Source organism: Triticum aestivum, chromosome 2D (assembly GCF_018294505.1).
Source record: "Triticum aestivum cultivar Chinese Spring chromosome 2D, IWGSC CS RefSeq v2.1, whole genome shotgun sequence".
Lineage (NCBI taxonomy): Eukaryota > Viridiplantae > Streptophyta > Magnoliopsida > Poales > Poaceae > Triticum > Triticum aestivum.
The window spans coordinates 96,725,071-96,744,548 of record NC_057799.1 but is presented as its reverse complement, the minus strand read 5'-3'; the positions used below and the strand labels follow the sequence as shown (position 1 = coordinate 96,744,548).

General features: G+C 47.0%; 2 protein-coding genes and 1 pseudogene across 3 annotated transcripts; all 3 read left to right on the top strand.

Moving 5' to 3' along the window:
- Positions 1–3,295: 3,295 nt before the first annotated feature.
- On the top strand, positions 3,296–5,969 carry LOC123051902 (uncharacterized). 2 transcript variants are annotated; one of them, XM_044474895.1, is made up of 6 exons: positions 3,296–3,496; positions 4,808–5,044; positions 5,123–5,218; positions 5,297–5,422; positions 5,511–5,550; positions 5,632–5,969. In XM_044474895.1, exons 2-6 carry the CDS (start codon positions 4,919–4,921, stop codon positions 5,688–5,690), a joined length of 447 nt encoding a protein of 148 aa, XP_044330830.1. In that variant the 5' UTR covers positions 3,296–3,496; positions 4,808–4,918; the 3' UTR covers positions 5,691–5,969. The 2 variants fall into 2 exon arrangements, with proteins under 2 accessions (XP_044330830.1, XP_044330831.1); XM_044474896.1 differs by having other exon boundaries at positions 3,311–3,496; positions 4,820–5,044; positions 5,632–5,885.
- A 148-nt stretch (positions 5,970–6,117) lies between these two features.
- On the top strand, positions 6,118–15,916 carry LOC123051900 (uncharacterized; annotated as a pseudogene).
- Positions 15,917–16,179: 263 nt separating this feature from the next.
- On the top strand, positions 16,180–18,849 carry LOC123051901 (heat stress transcription factor B-4b). Its single transcript, XM_044474894.1, has 2 exons — positions 16,180–16,721; positions 17,814–18,849. Exons 1-2 carry the CDS (start codon positions 16,428–16,430, stop codon positions 18,480–18,482), a joined length of 963 nt encoding a protein of 320 aa, XP_044330829.1. The 5' UTR covers positions 16,180–16,427; the 3' UTR covers positions 18,483–18,849.
- Positions 18,850–19,478: the final 629 nt, after the last annotated feature.

Genomic DNA, 19,478 nt, shown 5'->3' with positions numbered 1-19,478 from the left:
GAGAGGGAGGTTTTTTCGGGTGAAAGCCATGCCCGGACCTCGAGTCAGTGGCGGTGCCTTCAGGCATCATTCTCCTTCTTGGAGGCACCGTTGTGGAACCTTGCCTCCTCTCCGTTCACAAATGGCTTTGGCTTTTCGATTGAAAACCCAAGTTTCAGTCTTTCTCAAGCGGGCGACAACGATGCCTGCGTTGTTTCTCTCTTGGGGGTGTCGCCTTGAAGAGCTAGCTATTGGTTGTGGCATGGCTCTCTTGGTTGAGGCATGTGGATGTTGAGGAAGCGGCCCCGGATGGTGGTTGTGTGCCCAGGTGGCGGCTTCGGGAAGTAATGTGCCGGCAATCCTATGAGGCAGGGTGTCGGTTTGCATTGGTGGAGTGTCAGTTTTGTTCTACTAGTGCGGTGGGGTTGTCGGCTCGGTCGACGCGCTCCAGAGGGGAACGATTTGACTTTATGTCGGGGCGACGGCTCCAAAAGAGTTGGTGTGACTGTCCTGGTATACGGGTGGTTGCCCTATTCAACTTGGGTTGTGGGTGATTGGGTCGTGCGGCGTTGCAGCTTGAGGGCGAGCGATTGTATGTCGGGACGACGCCAAAAAGTGGTGTCTTGGTGGACTATGCAGGGCGCAACAGAGAAAATGGAGGACGAGGTGGCAACCTCGAGAGTTCGGCAATATCAATTTGCCTTGACCTTGCATCGCATGGGCGGCGAGGTTGATCGATCATCTTTCGTGATGCTACTTCTTGAGCTTGTGTTGGTTTTTCCCTTAAAGAGGAAAGGGTGATGCAGCAAAGTAGAGATAAGTATTTCTCTCAGTTAGAGAACCAAGGTATCAATCCAGTAGGAGACAATGCACAAATCACTAATACCTGTACAAACAATCAAACAACTTGCACCCAACACGATAAAAGGGTTGTCAATTCCTTCACGGTTACTTGCAAAAGTGAGATCTGATACATATAGATGAAACTAAACAAACGGTAAAATAAATATTTTTGGTATTCTTGGTTTATAGATCGGAAAGTAAAAGATTGTAAAATAGTAGATCGGAAACTAATATGATGGAAAATAGACCTGGAGGCCATAGGCTTCACTAGAGGCTTCTCATGATAGCAAATAATACGGTGGGTGCAGACTAAGGCATAGCCTAGTGGTGGGAAGGGGCTGATGCCTTCCCACCCATCCAGGTTCAAGGCATGGTACTTGCAATTTGGGTTTGTTGCACCGATTATACTGTAGGGGGTTCCCTTACAGTCTTTATGTCAAAAAAATAATACGATGGATGAACAAATTACTGCCAAGCAATTGATAGAAAAGCGCAAAGTTATGACGATATCTAAGGCAATGATTATGAAATATAGGCATCACGTTCGTGTCAAGTAGACTGAAACGATTCTGCATCTACTATTATTACTCCGACTCCTGCCTACATCTAGAGTATTAACTTCATGAAGAACAGAGTAACATATTAAGTAAGATGACATGATGTAGAGAAATTAACTCAAGCAATATGAATGAAAACCCCATCTTTTTATCCTCGATGGCAACAATACAATACGTGCCTTGCTGCCCCTACTGTCACTGGGAAAGGACACCGCAAGATTGAACCCAAAGCTAAGCACTCCTCCCATTGCAAGAAAAACCAATCTAGTTGGCCAAACCAAATCGATAGTTCGAAGAGAATTACAAAGATACCAAATCATGCATAAAAGAATTCAGAGAAGATTCAAATAATATTCATAGATGAGCTGATCATAAATACACAATTCATCGAATCTCGGCAAACACACCGCAAAAGAAGATTACATCGGATAGGTCTCCAAGAACATCGAGGAGAACATGGTATTGAGAATCAAAGAGAGAGAAGAAGCCATCTAGCTACTAGCTATGGACCTATAGGTCTGTGGTAAACTACTCACGCTTCATCGGAAGAGCAATAGACTTGATGTAGAAGCCCTCCATGATCGAATCTCCCTCCGACAGGGTGTCGGAAAAGGTCCCTAGATGGGATCTCATGGGTACAGAAGGTTGCGGCGGTGGAAAAGTGTTTTCGTGGATGCCTCTGGTGGTTTGAGAATATATGTGAATATATAGGCGAAGGAATTAGGTCAGGGGGGTCACGGGGGGGGGGGGGGGGTGGGCACAAGACAGGAGGGCGCGCGCCCTCCGTCCCTGTGGCCGCCTCGTGGCTCCTCGGACTTGATCTCCAAGTCTCTTGGGTGTCTTCTGGTCCAAGAAAAATCATCGCGAAAGTTTTATTCTGTTTGGACTCCGTTTGGTATTCCTTTTCTGCGAAACTCAAAAACAAGAAAAAAATAGATACTGGCACTGAGCTCTAGGCTAATATGTTAGTCCAACAAATAATATAAAATAGCATATTATTGCATATAAAACATCCCAAACAGATAATATAATAGCAGGGAACAATCAAAAATTATAGATACGTTGGAGACGTATCATGCGACAATATAGCATGAAAGAGATTTTGAAGGGGAAAATGCCTGCACCAGGATCATGTCTTGATTGGGTTGTGCCGATGGTGAAAGACCATGCACCTGGCATTCCGTGGCCTCCCTCGCCGGCAAGTAAGGTTGCGCTTTTAGTTGATGGCTCCTTTTTTATGTCAGACAGTTCAACTGTAACATGTATAATCTTTAGAAGTCGTGATGGGACGACACTATTTATGGCTTACCAGTTTTGTGTTCAATTGCAATGGTGCCTTAGAAGCGGAGAAACAATGCAAGGGATGACTCTTGCTGTCCAAATGCAACATACATGCCTTTCGGTGCGAAAAAGACATGGAGGACGTTGGTCTGTAGGATGTTATACCCTATCGCCAAGACAATGGCGGTAGAAAAATGGTAGATCATGAATTTTTGCAAAGTGAAGTCAGATCGTGCTTAAATTAAGTAAAAGGTCCAGAACCGTGATTTTTGCCGGAGGAGGAGGACGAGGAAAGTGAGGCGGATCCGATGTGGCTATAGATGCTCTTACACAAGGACCCTCGTGCATTGAGGAATTGTTGCCCCTCCACTATAACTCTTTAAATTTGGAACAAAAACTCCTTTCCCCCTGATAAAAATGGCTTAGAAAGTAAACTGCAAAAAGTTTTATACTCCCTCCGTCCCAAAATTCTTGTCTTGGATTTGTCTAGATACGGATGTATCGAGTCACATTTTAGTATTAGATACATCCGTATCTAGACAATTCTAAGATAAGAAATTTGGGACAGAGGGAGTAAGTATCAGTGTACAGAAGGAGTGTATATTTCAGAAAAATCAGAAAGACTATAAGCATATTTTGTTTCTGTCCGGGTGTCTCTCCCCCGTTCAAAACGCGTGCTCGTTTTGCGGCGCACTGTGAGCCGCCACAGGCAAACGGCACCCCGGAGAGCCGCGAATTCCATCCTCCCGCCCGCCCGCCGAGTCCCCGGTTAAACCCAGACGGCGACCGGCTCTCTTCTCCCCGGCGATCTCCCGAGATTCGCTCCGCCACCATCGGTAAGCGAGCTTCCTCCTCCTCCTCTTCCCCTCCTCCGCATTCTCGTCTTAATTCCGTTCCAATTGGATTCGCCGGAAAACCCTAGCTAGGCTACTGAATCGAGGGATTCACCGGCTTGCGGTGGCCCGAGTTGGAGCTGTCTCGCGCTAGACGGGCCGAGGATTCGGTGGTGGGTGGGGGTCGGAGCGGGGTGGCCACTGGTTGCCCCATCTGCAGATGCACGTATGCTCAAACAGTCGCACCTGTGACCGTGAGAAGTGATTTGTACAGGTTTAGGTTTCTAATCGCGTTTGTTTGGCTCGTGTAAGCAGTTTGCGGTTGATATTAGCGTGTTCATTTGGACAGTTATATGTTCTGGTTAAGGGATACACGTAACTACTTGTGTGGATTCATTCCAACCGAGCATGGGTGGTTATTTCCCCATTTTTTGGTACGGTGACAGATCTAATTGAGTTTCTGATATTTGTTGAGATATTGTTTGTATCTGCAAGGAATGGATGTGGTGGAACCTCTGGTTTGAAATCCATAACTCCATAAGATATCTGCAAATTGCCTAATTCAGAACGTCTACTCTTAAGCCATGTAGATCTGGTTATCAAATGCTGACTTATTCAGTAACTTTGCTCGCCACTTTTTTCTTGTTTGCTGTCATCAAGCCGTGGCTTTGTTGTATTTTTTGTGTTGTGCAAATCATTGGTTTACAGTCTATATATAAAATTGACTTGGATATGCGGTTGGATTCTGGCCAACATTTTCAATTGGTGGTTCCTCTAGGAACTTTATTGTTGGTTTGCGGCTTATGATTATTAGTGCGATGCAACTGGGGTGCTCTACTACAGGTTCTCATAACAGGGCACTGTGGAAGTTATGCATTTGGTACAAATTAAATGCCTTTGAATAGCTAGTGAATTCTTCTAAGTTGCTCCTGTGTTGCTTTAGCTTAACAATCAACCTTAGGTTTTAATGCAATGTAATGTGTTCTTTTAACTATGATGATACTCATTACATCAGTTAGTCGCAAGAAAAGCAATTTCTGCTATAGTTGTTCAGTTCATATATGCGAAAGCTTATCTGTGAAATCATACCTTTGGTATTGGATTTGCTTACTACAAGCAGTACTATTTGTGATTCCCTGATACCGTCTAATATACAATTTCGTAGCGCTAGAAGTGTATTTTTGACCTAGGAACGACTAAATACTATTTCCTTATGTTACCATTACAGTAGAATCATAACGCCCGAATTTCATTCATTTTTCTAACTAAAGATGAAATGATATAATTGCGTCATTACTAACCAATATAGCTTAGGTTTTCTTGCAGGATAGTGGGATCCCCTTCCATCCCCAATTTAAAAGCCAAGCGCTAGCAGTGGCTGGAAGAAGAGATCCCTGCTTTCACTTCCATTGACCCAAACAAATCATGGCTGCTGATCGGCGCCACCCGGCGGTGAACGACGTGTACCTGACGCTCGTCGGCGCCAGCAACACCCTCGCCGACGTCCAGCGCCGCCTTGACCTCGAGTTCCGTGCCTCCTACCCCGACCACGTTAGTAATCAAACTCCCCTTCCTCTCCTCTCTAGCCGCTTCCTTCCATGACAGGATCTGGGTGACGGTTTCATTCAGGCAAACCCGGCGAAACTGGTAGGGCGAGTGAAGCGGGTGCAAGAGGAGGTGGCTGCGCTCAAGGATCTCTGCCGCGACCTCCTCGCCCAGAAGCAGGTCAGTCAGATCCCCTCCTCGAATCCTCCACACCTTCTTCCAGGTTTACTGATCCCGTGATCCTGCGTGCGTGTGCAGGAGCTGATCGACATGATGCGCACGAGCCTGGCTGCGCAGCGGAGCGCCACGCAACGGCTGCTCGCCTCCTCCGGGCTGCCACTCATGACCGACGACGAGGAGGCCGCCTACGCCAGCCTCAAGCAGGTGACCCCCCACCCAAAAAACCTGCAATCTAGCTACAGGCCGTGTGAGATCTGATGAATTTGTTCGCTACTCTTTGTTTACGTTGCAGGTGATCGACGAGTGGACTGATCAGCTGAAGCCAATGGCAGGTAGGTTTTCTTTGCTTTGCAGCAGTTCGTTGGATTTTGTGATGGGGAACTCACTCCAATTGGCCGTGGTTTCACTTGCAGGGGGTCCGGATGGGGAGAATGAAGACACCAACCAGATCCTCTTCTCCGCAATCCTTTAGAGAGAATGAAAACTTCTTGAGCATCGAACGATTTCTCTGTTGGAAGTTTTTCCTTCCATCTTGTGTGCGTTTTTAGCAGATTGCGATGGGCTTGTCAATTAGCGTCTTGTTGAGTGTATATGAGAAAAACAGTGTTGATTTCTTGGTTTGGGATGTTATTCCTGTTATGTATTTACATCCAGTGTTCTGCACACAGTTTTCTAGCTGGCTCATCAACTCATCAGCTCTAACCACAAAAAAAAGAGAGATTCGTGAGCGTCGTTCACTTTTTTATGAGTATGAAGAAACATGGCAATGCATGTTTTGTTCTCTTTGTGCCTTTTCAAAAGCTAAATTGCACGAATCCTAATGTGATTAAGATAATGTTGTCATTGGATGGTTTAGAATCAGATCATTTTCCAACTTTTTTTTTGTGAGAAATTGTCCTTTAAAGATGAAAGAGCATGCTTATGTGCCTTAACTGTTAAAGGGCAGTTGGTGATACATTGGATGCCTGGCTGTGGCGGATGAAGTGAGGTGAGAACATCTGTTGTGGTGCGGGAGAAAGCAGGCAATGCTGTGGCATGATGTCATCACGTGGTGCTAGGGAAAAATCAATTATGGATGATCTAATGACACTGATACAATGACAAAGATCGTGCAAATGTCTGTGTCTACTTCCTGCACCTGCTTGTTGAATGCCTGCTCCATGTTCGGTAAAAATGATCGCCTTAGTTTTGCTGGAAGACATGTGCTGCCTGTGCTTCATTTCATTAGTATAGTATCAACCAGCTTGGCATGTATTCAGTTTTAATGAAGTGTTCTTATAATTGTGCAGGTAGCAGAAGCTATTTTGGCCAACTCATCCACCTCTTGCTGTTCCAGCGAAGTTTTGTCTGCAAAGAAGACTAGGTAATCTGATAAGAGCTCATTGTTTACGATATTTAAATTTTGTGATTCAAATGATTTTTCATGCCCAATCCTTGACGTTCAGGACTATATGAATTTCTGTTCTATATTGCAAATTTGTGTATTGGTGAACTTGATATTGGGTGCCCATCTCAGATCCTTAACTACATGAAAGTCACATCTGCCTGGACTGGGATGCGTGCAGCCATGCACCAAAGGATCACAACAGTCAAAGGTTCAGGTGAAGCTGACAATGTATATATCGATATACAGAAGACAACCGCCAACATTCACTTTTGGCAACGGCTTAATAGTTGGAGAATACAAGACACACTGGGTGGATGGGTAGAAGGATAGGCAAGGCAAGAAACCAAGGAAGGGAGGCCAGAGGGTCATTTGCTAGTTGCCGACGAAGAAATAGGAGGAAGAACACCAACGTTTACCGTGATGCAGTTGAAAATTACACATCGTCACATTTGACGTGCATGTTGAAGGCCTTATCAGCTGTGAACGGATTGAGCAGGGCTCAAGCTGAACATGGAGCTGCAGCTGCTGCCTGCAATGTCAATGCCTATGGGCAGAAGGAAGAGGGGCCAAGCCGCTGGTAAGAGAGGAATGAAGCCAAGAGACAGATGTATCTGGCGAGTATGGAGAAGGCTGCAGTACCATGTGAAACCAAAAGCTTCACCAACTTCTTCCGGTGATGCATATTCCTAATTTCAGAAGTGTTTCCAGCTTGGGTACTAGAGATATGAGTGCAAGAACGACTGTGCCTACATATTACGGCCTTAAAGGACACAGCAGCTTGAAAACCCCAAGTTGACGTAGTCCACTGTGTTAGAGTCCTAGTATCAATTTGTGATCCTGATCTTGAAAAGGAGAGGGAGGAGAAGAAGCTGATGAAAAAAAAGATGGAGAAGGAAAAATCTACAAGAAGGGAGGGAAAAAGTAAGAGAAAAAACCGTTCACATAATGGTTCAGATCGGCATAACAGTGAGGACTCTGTTCGACTCGGATACTGAATCATCAGCTACCGGCTCTGGATATTCTTCTGAAAGTGGCAGTTCTTCGAATTCAGAGAACAAGAAGCGGCGACCCAAAGGGAAGCAGAAGAAGAGAAGGCACAGAAGGGACAGCGCATCGTCATCATCATCCGATTCTGAATCCGTTTTGGACTCTGATTCTGTTGACAAGGGCAGCTGGAGGAAGACCAGTAAGGCGAAGCAACAGGTGCTGAGACTGATGAGCCAGAGAACGGAGGAAGTCGATGAGGAAGCCAAGTATGTCATCTCCATTTCACTTCACATACGTCCTCTGAGAAACAAATGTAACCTTTTCTTTGCTGAGTGCTAGTACTATTGTTTTCCTGTACTAAGAAGTGCTTGAAGCTCTAGATCTTTCCTGTTCAAAGGTGTCTGTAACAACGGCTAATCATGTAACCAGATTCATGTTTACACTCCTAAATTTAGTTTGGTTGTCTTCCTGAAAGTTTCTTGTGATCATTTCGCCCTGACTCATCATGTTGGGTTCTTGATGTATCTTTGGAGACCTGGGAGTTATTTAATGGCAACTTGCATCTCGTGCAGGATGCCAGATGATCGGTATGACAGTTTGAGTCCTGCCCTCTGACAAGCTCCTGGATGCTATTGACCAAGAAAAACTTCAAGTGATCCAGTTGTTCTTGAGCTGTTTGGGATCCTACAGTCTGCATCTGCATTATGGAACCCAACATGTAAGCCTTCTTATCTGAAACACTGAAATGGAACAACCTTGAAGTATGGCTGCCCATCATGCAATCACATATTTGGAACACCAGATCAGGGCCTTCAGTCTGAGGAAGTGCAGAGCACCCAAGGCAACAATGATTGGGGACGATTGCAGCACCAAGCATAACCAAAAGCTAACCACAGTCTGAGGAGCTGCCTTCCCTGGGCTTGAGCTGAGCAGCTGATCTTGCTTGCCATCATGTACCTCACCATTGTTCTCCAGCTGGTTAGTTACTATTCCCTCTGTTCTGAAATAACCACCTGAGGAGTTTTTGGCTATCATCTGTCTACCTCTTCGTCTCTCTCTTCTCTTTTGAGGTGGGGCGCGCACGATAATGGCTTCCTGCGCCCCGAGCACATGATCGACGGAGACGACGGGATTGTTCCTGTATGCGGGCTCCCAGTCCGTCCCAGGCTACCTGTGTAGTTTGCCTTGTTGTTTACTGCTTCACGTTCCAGCTTCAGAGCCGGTCGTTTTACTTGCTTTTGAACCAAGAGGAGGAATCTGTCAGCTCTGCTTGGATTTACTGTTGGCCTCTATCGTCTCCATGGCCCATGGGCTGCACCGTGGTAGGTAGGTACGTATCTACTTGAGCACACCCTACAACACAATTATACAAATCTGTCTTGTACATGTAGACGGTAGACTATAGAGTACAGCTCTAGTACTGTACAACCCCAGTGCATATACGTCTGAGCTCTCTGAAAATCTGAGTCATACATGCATGTAGACCACAGAGGACAAGCAGTACATGTACACATGGTGCAGACATGGGTATATGATCTTGGAAATTAAGGGATACTGTCTTGAGAAGGAGAAAACGAGGTTAATCTAATCGATTGCTTCTTTTGCTGTTGTTGCAAGTTGGCACATTGGATTCTTCTACTTAGGATTGGTGTACTGGTAATTACCAGCTGATTAACTAAAAGTGTGTGGCAGGACAGCACATGTTGCTGCTCCTTTTCCCTATAAAGACAGCCACCATCTTTCTCTACCATGTCCAAGACAGACATTCTTTTGGTAGATAAGTTACAGTATATGGAGTCTACAGGCTTTTAGAAATCTCCTCATCTTTGGAGTGCTTTGGGCAATATGCAAATGCATGCATGATTCTCCTTGATCCAAGCTGGACCCACAGGGTTCTGAAAGCTGGCAACTTCTGATGATTCCAATTAGCTTTTTCTCACCTTTCCCGCCCTGCTCCTCTCACTACTACTACTCCCGGCTGCTTTTGCCTGTGGAGATCTAAATCTTTGCATCAGAATCTAGTGAGACATATGTATGTGTCAAAGGAGCTTGCTAGGACAATCATTGCTTGCAACATTCCTCCATCACTTGGTTAATTCCCTGCATATGCACTTGCCTAGCCCCTGGACCTGAACCTGTTCTCTTTTGTGCTTCAGAGAAGCATCCCATGTTAGTGCTTGCTGCTGCTCCTGCTACATGTTGGCATTTCCGGTATTACCCTTTGGGGTGCCATTTGCTTGCCTTTGCGATTAGTTAGGACCGTTTTCTACTCTGCTATTCAATACTAGAACCAGCTTTAGTGGTTAGCATAGAACTGTACACATCTCTTCAAAAAATAATCCATATATCATTGCCTAGATCACTTTAAGCACTCTAGTTATAATCCATATATGTGCAGATCGAGCTGAGTCTTTTTCAGAAGAAAATAAATCAAGGTGAGAAGTATGATTAATTCACTGGGCCTTATATATGCCAGTAAACCAGGCCATGGTATTTGTGCATTGCACGCACATCCAAGATGAAGATCTGGAAATGCGTGCTTCAAGGAGCTCGACAGAAACATTCACATCGTGAGGACCATGCGATCAGGCTGCTACCTCAGTTTGCAGTAAAAAAATTGCATCCGTTTGGGACCAGCTTCTCAGCGAGCACTAGCAGCAACTGCGGCGGTGAATGTTGTGGCTTTTAATCCACTTCCGTAAGCAGGCAAGCCTGAAACATCTCAGAGCCGTCCAGGGCTCATTACGCGATGGAACCACCACCGCGTTTATTATATCATAGTGAGTGCAGCATCTTCATCTACCCCCCTTTCCAGATATACCATAGCACATGAACTCTGACTTATTGATACAAGTGCTCTGAAAATGCTTCTTTTCCACCTCAATAAATTGCGGCTCAAACAGGTATTGCCTGCTTTAAATGGTCTTGTATCCTTCTTAAAACGTGCTCTTACATCTGTATATCACTTACTGTCCATTTTGCTAAAGCTGAAACATGCCTGCACATTTTTAATTCTGTCATGATCTTCTCCCCAGGGGCTACCAACTGGACTTCATCACGATTCAATACATGTTCTTTTCCTTAAACCATGAGTTAATTGAGTCCATACATGTTTCTTTGACTGGTAGCGGTTGGCGCCCTTAAAGCTGAGCTTGCATAGGAGGTACTACCCATCTGCCAGTACTCTTTTGACACATAGTATTAGTTTGCTCTTATTTCCAGCTCACCTTTTACCGGCACACTGTGATATATTCCTCTAGGGTAAAAGGAGAGTGAGTGGCCGATGCCAAGACAGGCATGATTAGATTCGGCGAGGGCAGGCAGGAAATGGCTAGCAAGCTCTATGCATGGGGCATGGCCGTAGGAACAGTAAAAAACCTTTTCTTTCCGTTGTACCGTGTGGTCTATGGATGGATGCATCATGCATGCAGGAGGCCAGATCGGCCAAACAGTAAATACACACACAAGCACAAGCAGCAGCAATGCTGGGCAAACATATGAAACTGTTGGCTTGCGCGACCAGAGAAGAGAGGGGAAGGGAAGAGGAGGCATCGGCGCATGTGACACCATGTGGGGAGCAACAGGAGACCGGGCAGGCATCGAGAGCCCCCGGCCATGCACTTGTGACCCTGCTGGCTGTCTGGCCGGCTGAGAAGAGATATACACCAGTACCATACTATGATACTAGTCACCAGAGAGAGAGATGAGAGAGAAAGGGACAGCAGTATCATGGTGAAGTGTGGTGTGTAAGAGAGAGAAAGAGAGGATGATACACTGCACTGCACTGGAGTCCTGGACTGGACTGCAATACGCGCGCCCCACATGCCATGCAGTGCTGCACATTGGTAGCTAGGATGCGCAAGCTCGAGTTTAAATGAGAGGAGAGAGAGAGGGGAGAGGGGGGAGAGGGAGATGGGGATTGGAAGCTTCACGGATGTGAGCCCTAGCGTCCACTCACGTGTGCAGTGCACGAGGTTGGACGCATGCCCTGCTCCCTTGCGACCGCCCATGACGCAGAGCCATGCACGGGCAGGGATGGGCTTGATTGTTCCGGCCACCTCGCGCCGTGCAGTCACCGGCTGCCTGCCTTCCTGCGTCGTCAAAGCCGTGGGAGATGGCCGATGACGCCGTGCAGAAATGACTTGATCCATCTTCTTCATGCATCCATATCCATGCATGCTCCCATGAGCGATGTAGCAAACTACCAGTAGAAGGTTTCAGTTCATGGCTTCATGCTGTGATGCTTTAGCTTAGATCAAGGTAGCTTAAATGTTTGAAAGGTCAGTGCAAGCCAAGTTTAATGCTCTGCATCTAAGCTGTTCACGTCTGGAAAAGGCCCTCCTGCTCAATACCTGCTTAGATCATGCACGGCCGGCATTAGTTTATCAAGGCGTAGAAACATCTAAATCTAGCGCTCAGAGGCAGCACGACCCCCACCCACACACCCCACGGCAGAACATGACAGAGGAGAGATGTGTGCATGCACATGTGTAAGTCCTTGGGGGAGGGAAAAGCCATACAGACGAGTGGTGGTAAATCACATCTTTACGGCCCTCCTTTATGTGCATGCACAGATGAGATCGACTTTAATCAGTTTCCACCTTAATGCTCTGACCTCTGCCTGACCCCCTCCCCTCTTCCTCTCATCTTTCTCTCCCCTTGAGAATGAAAAAGAGGGAAATGTTCTCTGAAAAGCTTCCTTTGTCTATCAACCTCCCTATCTTTGGAGTGTCTTTTCTCCTGCTTTTCCATTTTCCTAGATAAAAGAGCTCTTGTGCATGCATAGATGTGGTGAAAGAAGAATCAAACCTTTTGTCCGCGAATGCAACCACGGCAAAAGACGCGATCCATCTCTGCACCCATGCATCTGCCTTGCCTGCCCAGTTAGCTCTACTTCTAGCGCTCCATGCATTAGTGTTGTAGTAGTGACTAGTGACTAGTGACTAGCTAGCCTAGTACGTACACAGCAGTACACACCAAGGGACAAACATACAAACATGCCTAATAAGAAACCTGGAAAGATGTACTAGCTGTGGACCTAGGTAGCGCACACATGCATGGCTGAGATCTATGCATCTAGTATGTGCCAGTACCGTGCAGTACATGACCATTCAAGTCTAATCTAATCTATCTATGTGCGCAGAGCTAGGCTATAGGACAGCATAAACGTCTAGATCTCTCTTTAATCGAGTGCATCTAATTGATTGTCTAATCCTCCACAAGGCTTATTGCAGGTTTGTGAGTGGCAATCATGCTAGAGTCCAAGATGCAGCTGTTTTCTATGCAGCCTAGAGAGCCGGGACTGAGAAGGCAGGCAGGCAGAGGCAGGGCATACACACCACGTCCCCTCTTTCTTTTTCATCACATGAGCTCTATGCCTGTAGATTGGGCAAAGAACAAGCGGCTCCACGATCTTTTGCAAAGGTGCTGCCATCTCCACCGAGTATTATATACGCCCTCATTATTCTAGTAGCATCGTCTCTCAGTTCATTTGCACGAATACAGATGCGTTGTTTAACATGCAGACAAGAGCGTCGCAGCAAATCGCATGCAGGCTTGTTTAATTAAGCGCCGTGCACAGTATCTCTTGCATGCAACAATGCATTGATATGATAAAGAACTGTATGGTTTCAGAGGAATCTTGGAACGACAGACATTTGTGGAACACGATATTGTCTAGAAAACTGGTTTTTAACGGCATCTAGCATATGTGTGCATGGTGTCATCAAGATGATGATGAGATAATGTGGGCCTCATCTAGAGAAGAACCATGGCATTCTTTTTCTTGTTTCACATCTCACTTGTCTCTACATTGTACATGCATATCTCTTTATTTTTTTGAGGGGTTGTACATGCATATCTTAAATATATATGAAATGTGACGATCTCTCTCTCTCATCAGCTTTTTCTCTCTCTTGCTCCCTTGATTATTTAATACATATTTCCCAGTCAAAGATAGATCTAGACCTGGCCACAAATGCAGTGGGCCACATGTGGGGGATGGGAAAGGTCATGTGATGTACTCATAAAATGTCTACTGCAAACACATCATCAGGGCACAGCTTGTCATATATGGAACAGAATCTTCCATAATATTCAAACTCCATAGCCAATCTCCACATCACTGCACACTTTAAAGCAAAAATATATAGTTTTATCATACATTCATGCATGCTTTTGCCTCTAGGCCTCATCATCATCTACTCCCTTCAGTCCTACCAGTAGTATGCTGTGACTTGCTTCTTGCTAGTTTTATATCAGTTCTTTCCCCTGTTGTGGAGTATTTTCCTTTTCTTTCTTTCTTGGTACTCAAAGCTACAGGCTATGACGCTACATACATATTTGATGCATACTCATATATAGCTAGGGCCGTACCCCAGCAGGGTGCTGCACTAGCCTGGCTACAGATATGTAGCGCTGCCTCCTGTTTTGATGCATATGCATATGTTGCTTGCAGCTGGTGGCATCCTGATGAGTACCTGCATGCCAAAACCCTAAGCTAGCTAGCAGGAAGCAGCTGCATCTATATCTGTGAATCGACCACCACCACCTGCAGGGCAGCCCTGGGCTGGATCTTGGGCAAGTTTGACCGAGCCAAACTGGTGATTGTTGATTCACTGCTTTACCTCGCTCGGAGAAAGGGGTGTACCGCCCCTGGACGGAAGTGAAGAGCGTGCACAAATCCAGCTAAACCCTGCGCGCAGAGCGATCTGATCTCACGACCCACTAGGGTTTTACTCGCAGCTGGCTGGTCAGTGGCCTGGCCACTGTGCGCACACATAGGCAGGCGGCAGCAGCTCATGATGCGTGCTCTGCTCATCGGGAGTGAGGAGGAAGAAGAAGTTTGGTTCTGTTCCTTTGAATGCTGCACGCGGTTGAAAAGATGGGGTAGAGGAATGTTTGTTTGCTTGCACATTGATACTGGTGGCATTAATGGAAGCCGCAGCAGCAGCAGCCTTGCTAGCTGCATATGCTGCGTCCATCGCCCGGCTCCTGCAAGCGAGAGGCCGGCCGGCCAGTGTGGCAGCGGCAGGGGTGGTGGTGATGATGGAGGTAGCGGCGATGGAAAATGAAGTTGCATCAAAAGTGGATCCCTCCCAGCGAGCCCGGCAGCGAGCTCAGATGTGCATTGTTATTGTTACCACTCAGTACTCGCTCGCTCACCAGTCGCCTGTACGTGTATTTACTCCCCTCCTCCCTCCCTCTCTCTCTCTCTCGACATGTTGGCTCTCTGGTTTTCTTTGCTTGCTGTGTGTGCGTGTGTGGCGTGGAAGTCACGGGCCTGCGTCGAGAGGTGCAAGTCACCAGGCACAGCGCAGGGAAAGTATCTTTGGCTGTTTCGCAACTAGACATGTGTACATGTCTGCGGCGTGCAGGGCTGTGCATTTGCATGGGGTGAGTGAGAGAGAGGAAGAAGAGGGAGAAGAACAATTTGGTCACTAAATACCACGAGGATACCGGCCGTCCGTGCGGTACAATCCCTTCTCTTCTCTTCCTTTTCCACATCCTCATCCTCTTGCATCGTAGCAGCAGAGCCAGCTTTACTTTTGCTTACTTTTCTTTTCTTTCCTCTCACTTTTCTGACCAATAATAATATATTGTTTCATGATCGATCAGCCCGTGCCCGCCTGCTGCCGCTCCATGGATCGATCCAGCTTTACTGCAAAATGTTCTCCTGTTCCATCGTGTGATCACATCCATCGCCGCCGTACATCCAACGGAGACTTTGGTTTTGGAGCCATCCGTTGAACCGGGCCATCGATTTAATGCCCATCCATCTACTCTCATATCTGCATCCATCTCATGTACACATCCATCTCGGTCCTTTCCTGCTGCTCCTTCATCAATTTGTGCAGTTGCATGCAAAATTATTATTTTCGCAGAAAAAAAATATAGAAACCTATTGCATGTAAATTTCTGCAGCTTCAGTAACTACCTTGTGTCAAGATCGCAGGGACACTAGCCGTAGAACCCTTTCAGAATTATCTCTGAGAATCCCACAAGTAACAGCAAGAGCCAAGAGAGAGAACTTTGCACTGTTTGACTAGTCTTCCTTTGTACACCTTGGCCATGGCGCCTTGTCTTGCCAAAAGAAGAAGATAGAATTGATGTGGGTCTGAGAAAACTATCCTTGACCATTTGCACTGCATTTTTGGAGGAAAATGCCACATGCACACAAGTTTTTGCTGAGACCTGAACATCTGATCAGTGTGCATGATCCTTACAAAGCTGGTGCTGCACATTGACCAGTACTAAGTATGACTCAACTAAGCACATTAGGACTGTAGCAACCTGCATATGCTAATTCAGTTGCAACATCGACCCTTCCTTGTGATTTCCTTTCCAGCACCACCTTGGCTTGAAGCACATCCACGTATACAAGCAGCACTGCTGATGCACAGATATCGATGCGTACGCATATATAATGATGAGAGGGGGAGGGGTCGGCTCTGCTGATCTAGTGCTACTATAGCCCTAGCTAGAGGGCGAAAGAGAGAAGGAAAGAGGGCGGCCCATCCAGGCAGCAGCTGCGCGCGTGACCCACACGAGAATATTTGGAGGCGTTCGTGGGCGTGGGGGCGTGTCATGTGTGTGTGTGTGTGTGTGTGTGTTTTTATGTGTGTGAGTGTGAGACAGTGAGACTGGAGATATAGCTAAAGAGGGTCAGCCTTTCTTTCTTCCTCACTCCTCCCCCCTCACTCTCCCTCTCTTCTTCCTCCTCCCTGGGCTTAAGCTTATATTGCTGCTCCTTCTTCTTCTCCACCCACCCTGAGTGACTGAGTCCCTGAGCTAGGTAGAAGCAGCGGGGAGTACGTACGTGTGGTTGAGGAGGCCATGGCTTTCCTTGTGGAGAGGTGCGGGGAGATGGTGGTGTCCATGGAGATGGGCTCTGGGGCGGCGGGGGCGCACGGTGCCGGCGGCGGCGTTGCTGGGAAACCGGTGCCAGCGCCGTTCCTGACCAAGACGTACCAGCTGGTGGACGACCCCTGCACCGACCACATCGTGTCGTGGGGGGAGGACGACGCCACCTTCGTCGTCTGGAGGCCGCCCGAGTTCGCCCGGGACCTCCTCCCCAACTACTTCAAGCACAACAACTTCTCCAGCTTCGTCCGGCAGCTCAACACCTATGTATGTTACTACTCATTATCTGCTGCCCCGTACTCCACACATGCATGTTTAGTCCAGCAAGTTTGCTCTTTGTTCGATTTGTTTCGTTAATCTTCTTCCGGTTTGCTAGTTAGGGCGTCCATGGCATGCATATGTGTGCGGAGTGCTCATGTGTGCGCCGTGTTCATGTCCAAGTTTTGTTTGGTTTTGTATTTTAATTTGGTCAAAGCAATGGTGCATGCATGGATGGCCTTGCATCCATCCATTGTTTCCTAGAACGTGACAAGCTAGATGCAAAAGTTAATGCACCTCTTTCCAAAGATTTTGTTTGCGAGGTGCATGGGAAAAGGGCTGTATATGGGTGTGATTGTGACATTCCAACAAGATTAGTTCCTTGCTTCCTGGTCTGTGACAAGCCGTCGAATAGATCAGGCTGTAAGCTACAACGCGTCCATCACACTGTTCTTTTGTTGAAATGGAATTTAATCTACGCCCCCCCCCCCCCCCCCCCCCCCCCCCCCTCCCCATTTCTTACTACTTTGGCCTTACTTTGGTGGCCATTTATGCAAGCCAGAAGATTATTCGGCTAATCAGTTAATCCATCAGTTTTCTGGCAAGATGTATGCATGATAAGTGAGGACCGTTTTGTTTCTATTTGCACATTTGGTTTCTTCTTTTAAAGCATGAGTTATTAGCTGCACTTGCCATATGCTTCTCTTCTGTCACTTGGATAGCAAAAAACAAGTGACAAACTAATGTGGATGCATACTAAGAAGTGTAGTTTGTACTCAGAAGCTTGTACACACTCTCCCAACATTGCCACACCACTCTCCACTGTCAATCATTGGGGGGAAGATTGACACTATCCACAGGTCGAATTTATGTATGTAGAGCTATGCCCTACGTATATACCATGCAATGCATTGCCACACCACACTACATGACATGACTACTATACGTGCGCAGCAACACTGAATATTCAGTTGCCATGTCATGTATCTCTCCCTGATGATCTCAAAGAAAACACAGTAACTATTGGGTGTTGATTTTTAACTAGTTATAAGAACAGTTTGATTTTTTTTTTTGTTCACTTGGCATTGCGGTTTGCTGCAGGGATTCAGGAAGATAGTGGCCGACAGATGGGAGTTCGCCAACGAGTTCTTCAGGAAGGGAGCAAAGCACCTCCTCGCTGAGATCCACCGGAGGAAGTCGTCCCAGCCGCCTCTGCCTTCAATGGTGCCGCACCAGGCCGCGTACCACCACCACTACCACCTCGGCAACACCTTCTCGCCGCCTCCGCCTCCACCGCCGGCTGCGCATCATCACCATCACCCGGTGTACCAGCACTTCCAGGAAGAGCCGGCGGCCGCGGCCACGTCGCACGGTGGAGGCAACGGCGGCGGCGACTTCCTGGCGGCGCTGTCGGAGGACAACCGCCAGCTGCGGCGGCGCAACTCGCTGCTGCTGTCGGAGCTGGCGCACATGAAGAAGCTCTACAACGACATCATCTACTTCCTGCAGAACCACGTGGCGCCCGTCACGAGCCCCTCGTCGGTCGCGTCGCAGCGGCACATGCCGCTCCCGGGCACCGCAGCGGTGGCCACGTCCAACTCGTGCAGGCTGCTGGAGCTGGACATGGACGTGGACCGGGACTCGCCGGCGGCTGAGGAGGACGACACGGTGAAGCTGTTCGGCGTGGCGCTGCACCACGGCAAGAAGAAGCGGGCGCACAGCGAGGAGCGCGGCGACGTCGTCGCCCATGATCTCGGAAGCGAGGTCTAGGCTGCTACGCCGGCGGTCTCGCCCTCGATCGGTCGTGTACATAGAGAGGAGAGAGGAGTAGCTGTAGCTCGCTCGCTAGCTAGCTAGGTAGCTTTGCAGGCTTGGTTTCTTTTTTGCGCGGGTGCTGGTCGATTAGTGTGAGAGATGAGTTAGGATCAATGAGGTCATCGAGTAGTAAGTCTGAGAGATGAGTTAGGAACGTAGGATCAATCAGGTCGCGAGTAGTTTGCTGCTTGCCAAGCCCTTGCACCATTCTTCTTGATATGTTCTTTGCTGCCATTGCCCCCATGCACATGCACGAGGGCCTGCTATCTTGCTGATGCAAAAACTGGTTGCTCAATGCTATTAAGTGCAAAGTGTTCTCTTCTTTCTCTCATAAGTCATAACATGGTAATGGAAAAAGTAGAAGATTAGTGTGCCGTATCCTCTTCAATTCAATTGGATCGAAAAGGTGCATAAATTTTCTTCAAAATAATTTGACATGGAGAGTTGGAGACACCACATGAAAAACAAAGGAATGACAGATTTGAGTTGGTGGAAATTTTGCCCCAAAATAGTGTGTAAAGGAATCATTAGGAATTTTTCGTAAGGATTCTAATCCTGTGAGTGTGACAGCACACGGTGATGATTTTGAAGGACGCAAATCTCAAAAAATTATGTGAAATTCCTTTGAATCAGAGAAGCCAACGGAGTGTCAATATACGAGCCTACAATTTGATATGAGGGGCGGAGATAAGCCTACTTTGGACAAAAAGAAGAAAATTTATGCCCTCACAAAATTTTAAAATTTTCCACGCATGTATTGGAGAGCGCAGTTTAATGGACAATCTTAGTTGAGTGAGATTAAAGAATACCTAAACCCGCTGTGAACTAGCAATTCCAACATATTTTTATGCTCTATTATTAAATTTACATTTACGGTGAGCTAGTTATATACATTTATTAGTGTGATGGATATATTTTTTATATAAATATCTAGGTGTCACATACTCCCGG

Excerpts from the sequence above, each read along its gene's own strand:
- LOC123051902 (XM_044474895.1), top strand. The coding sequence starts at position 4,919 with ATGGCTGCTGATCGGCGCCACCCGGCGGTGAACGACGTGTACCTGACG. Across the intron at positions 5,219-5,296 it reads ACCTCCTCGCCCAGAAGCAG|GAGCTGATCGACATGATGCG; the intron begins GTCAGTCAGATC and ends GTGCGTGTGCAG. Across the intron at positions 5,551-5,631 it reads TCAGCTGAAGCCAATGGCAG|GGGGTCCGGATGGGGAGAAT; the intron begins GTAGGTTTTCTT and ends TTTCACTTGCAG.
- LOC123051901 (XM_044474894.1), top strand. The coding sequence starts at position 16,428 with ATGGCTTTCCTTGTGGAGAGGTGCGGGGAGATGGTGGTGTCCATGGAG. Across the intron at positions 16,722-17,813 it reads TCCGGCAGCTCAACACCTAT|GGATTCAGGAAGATAGTGGC; the intron begins GTATGTTACTAC and ends GGTTTGCTGCAG.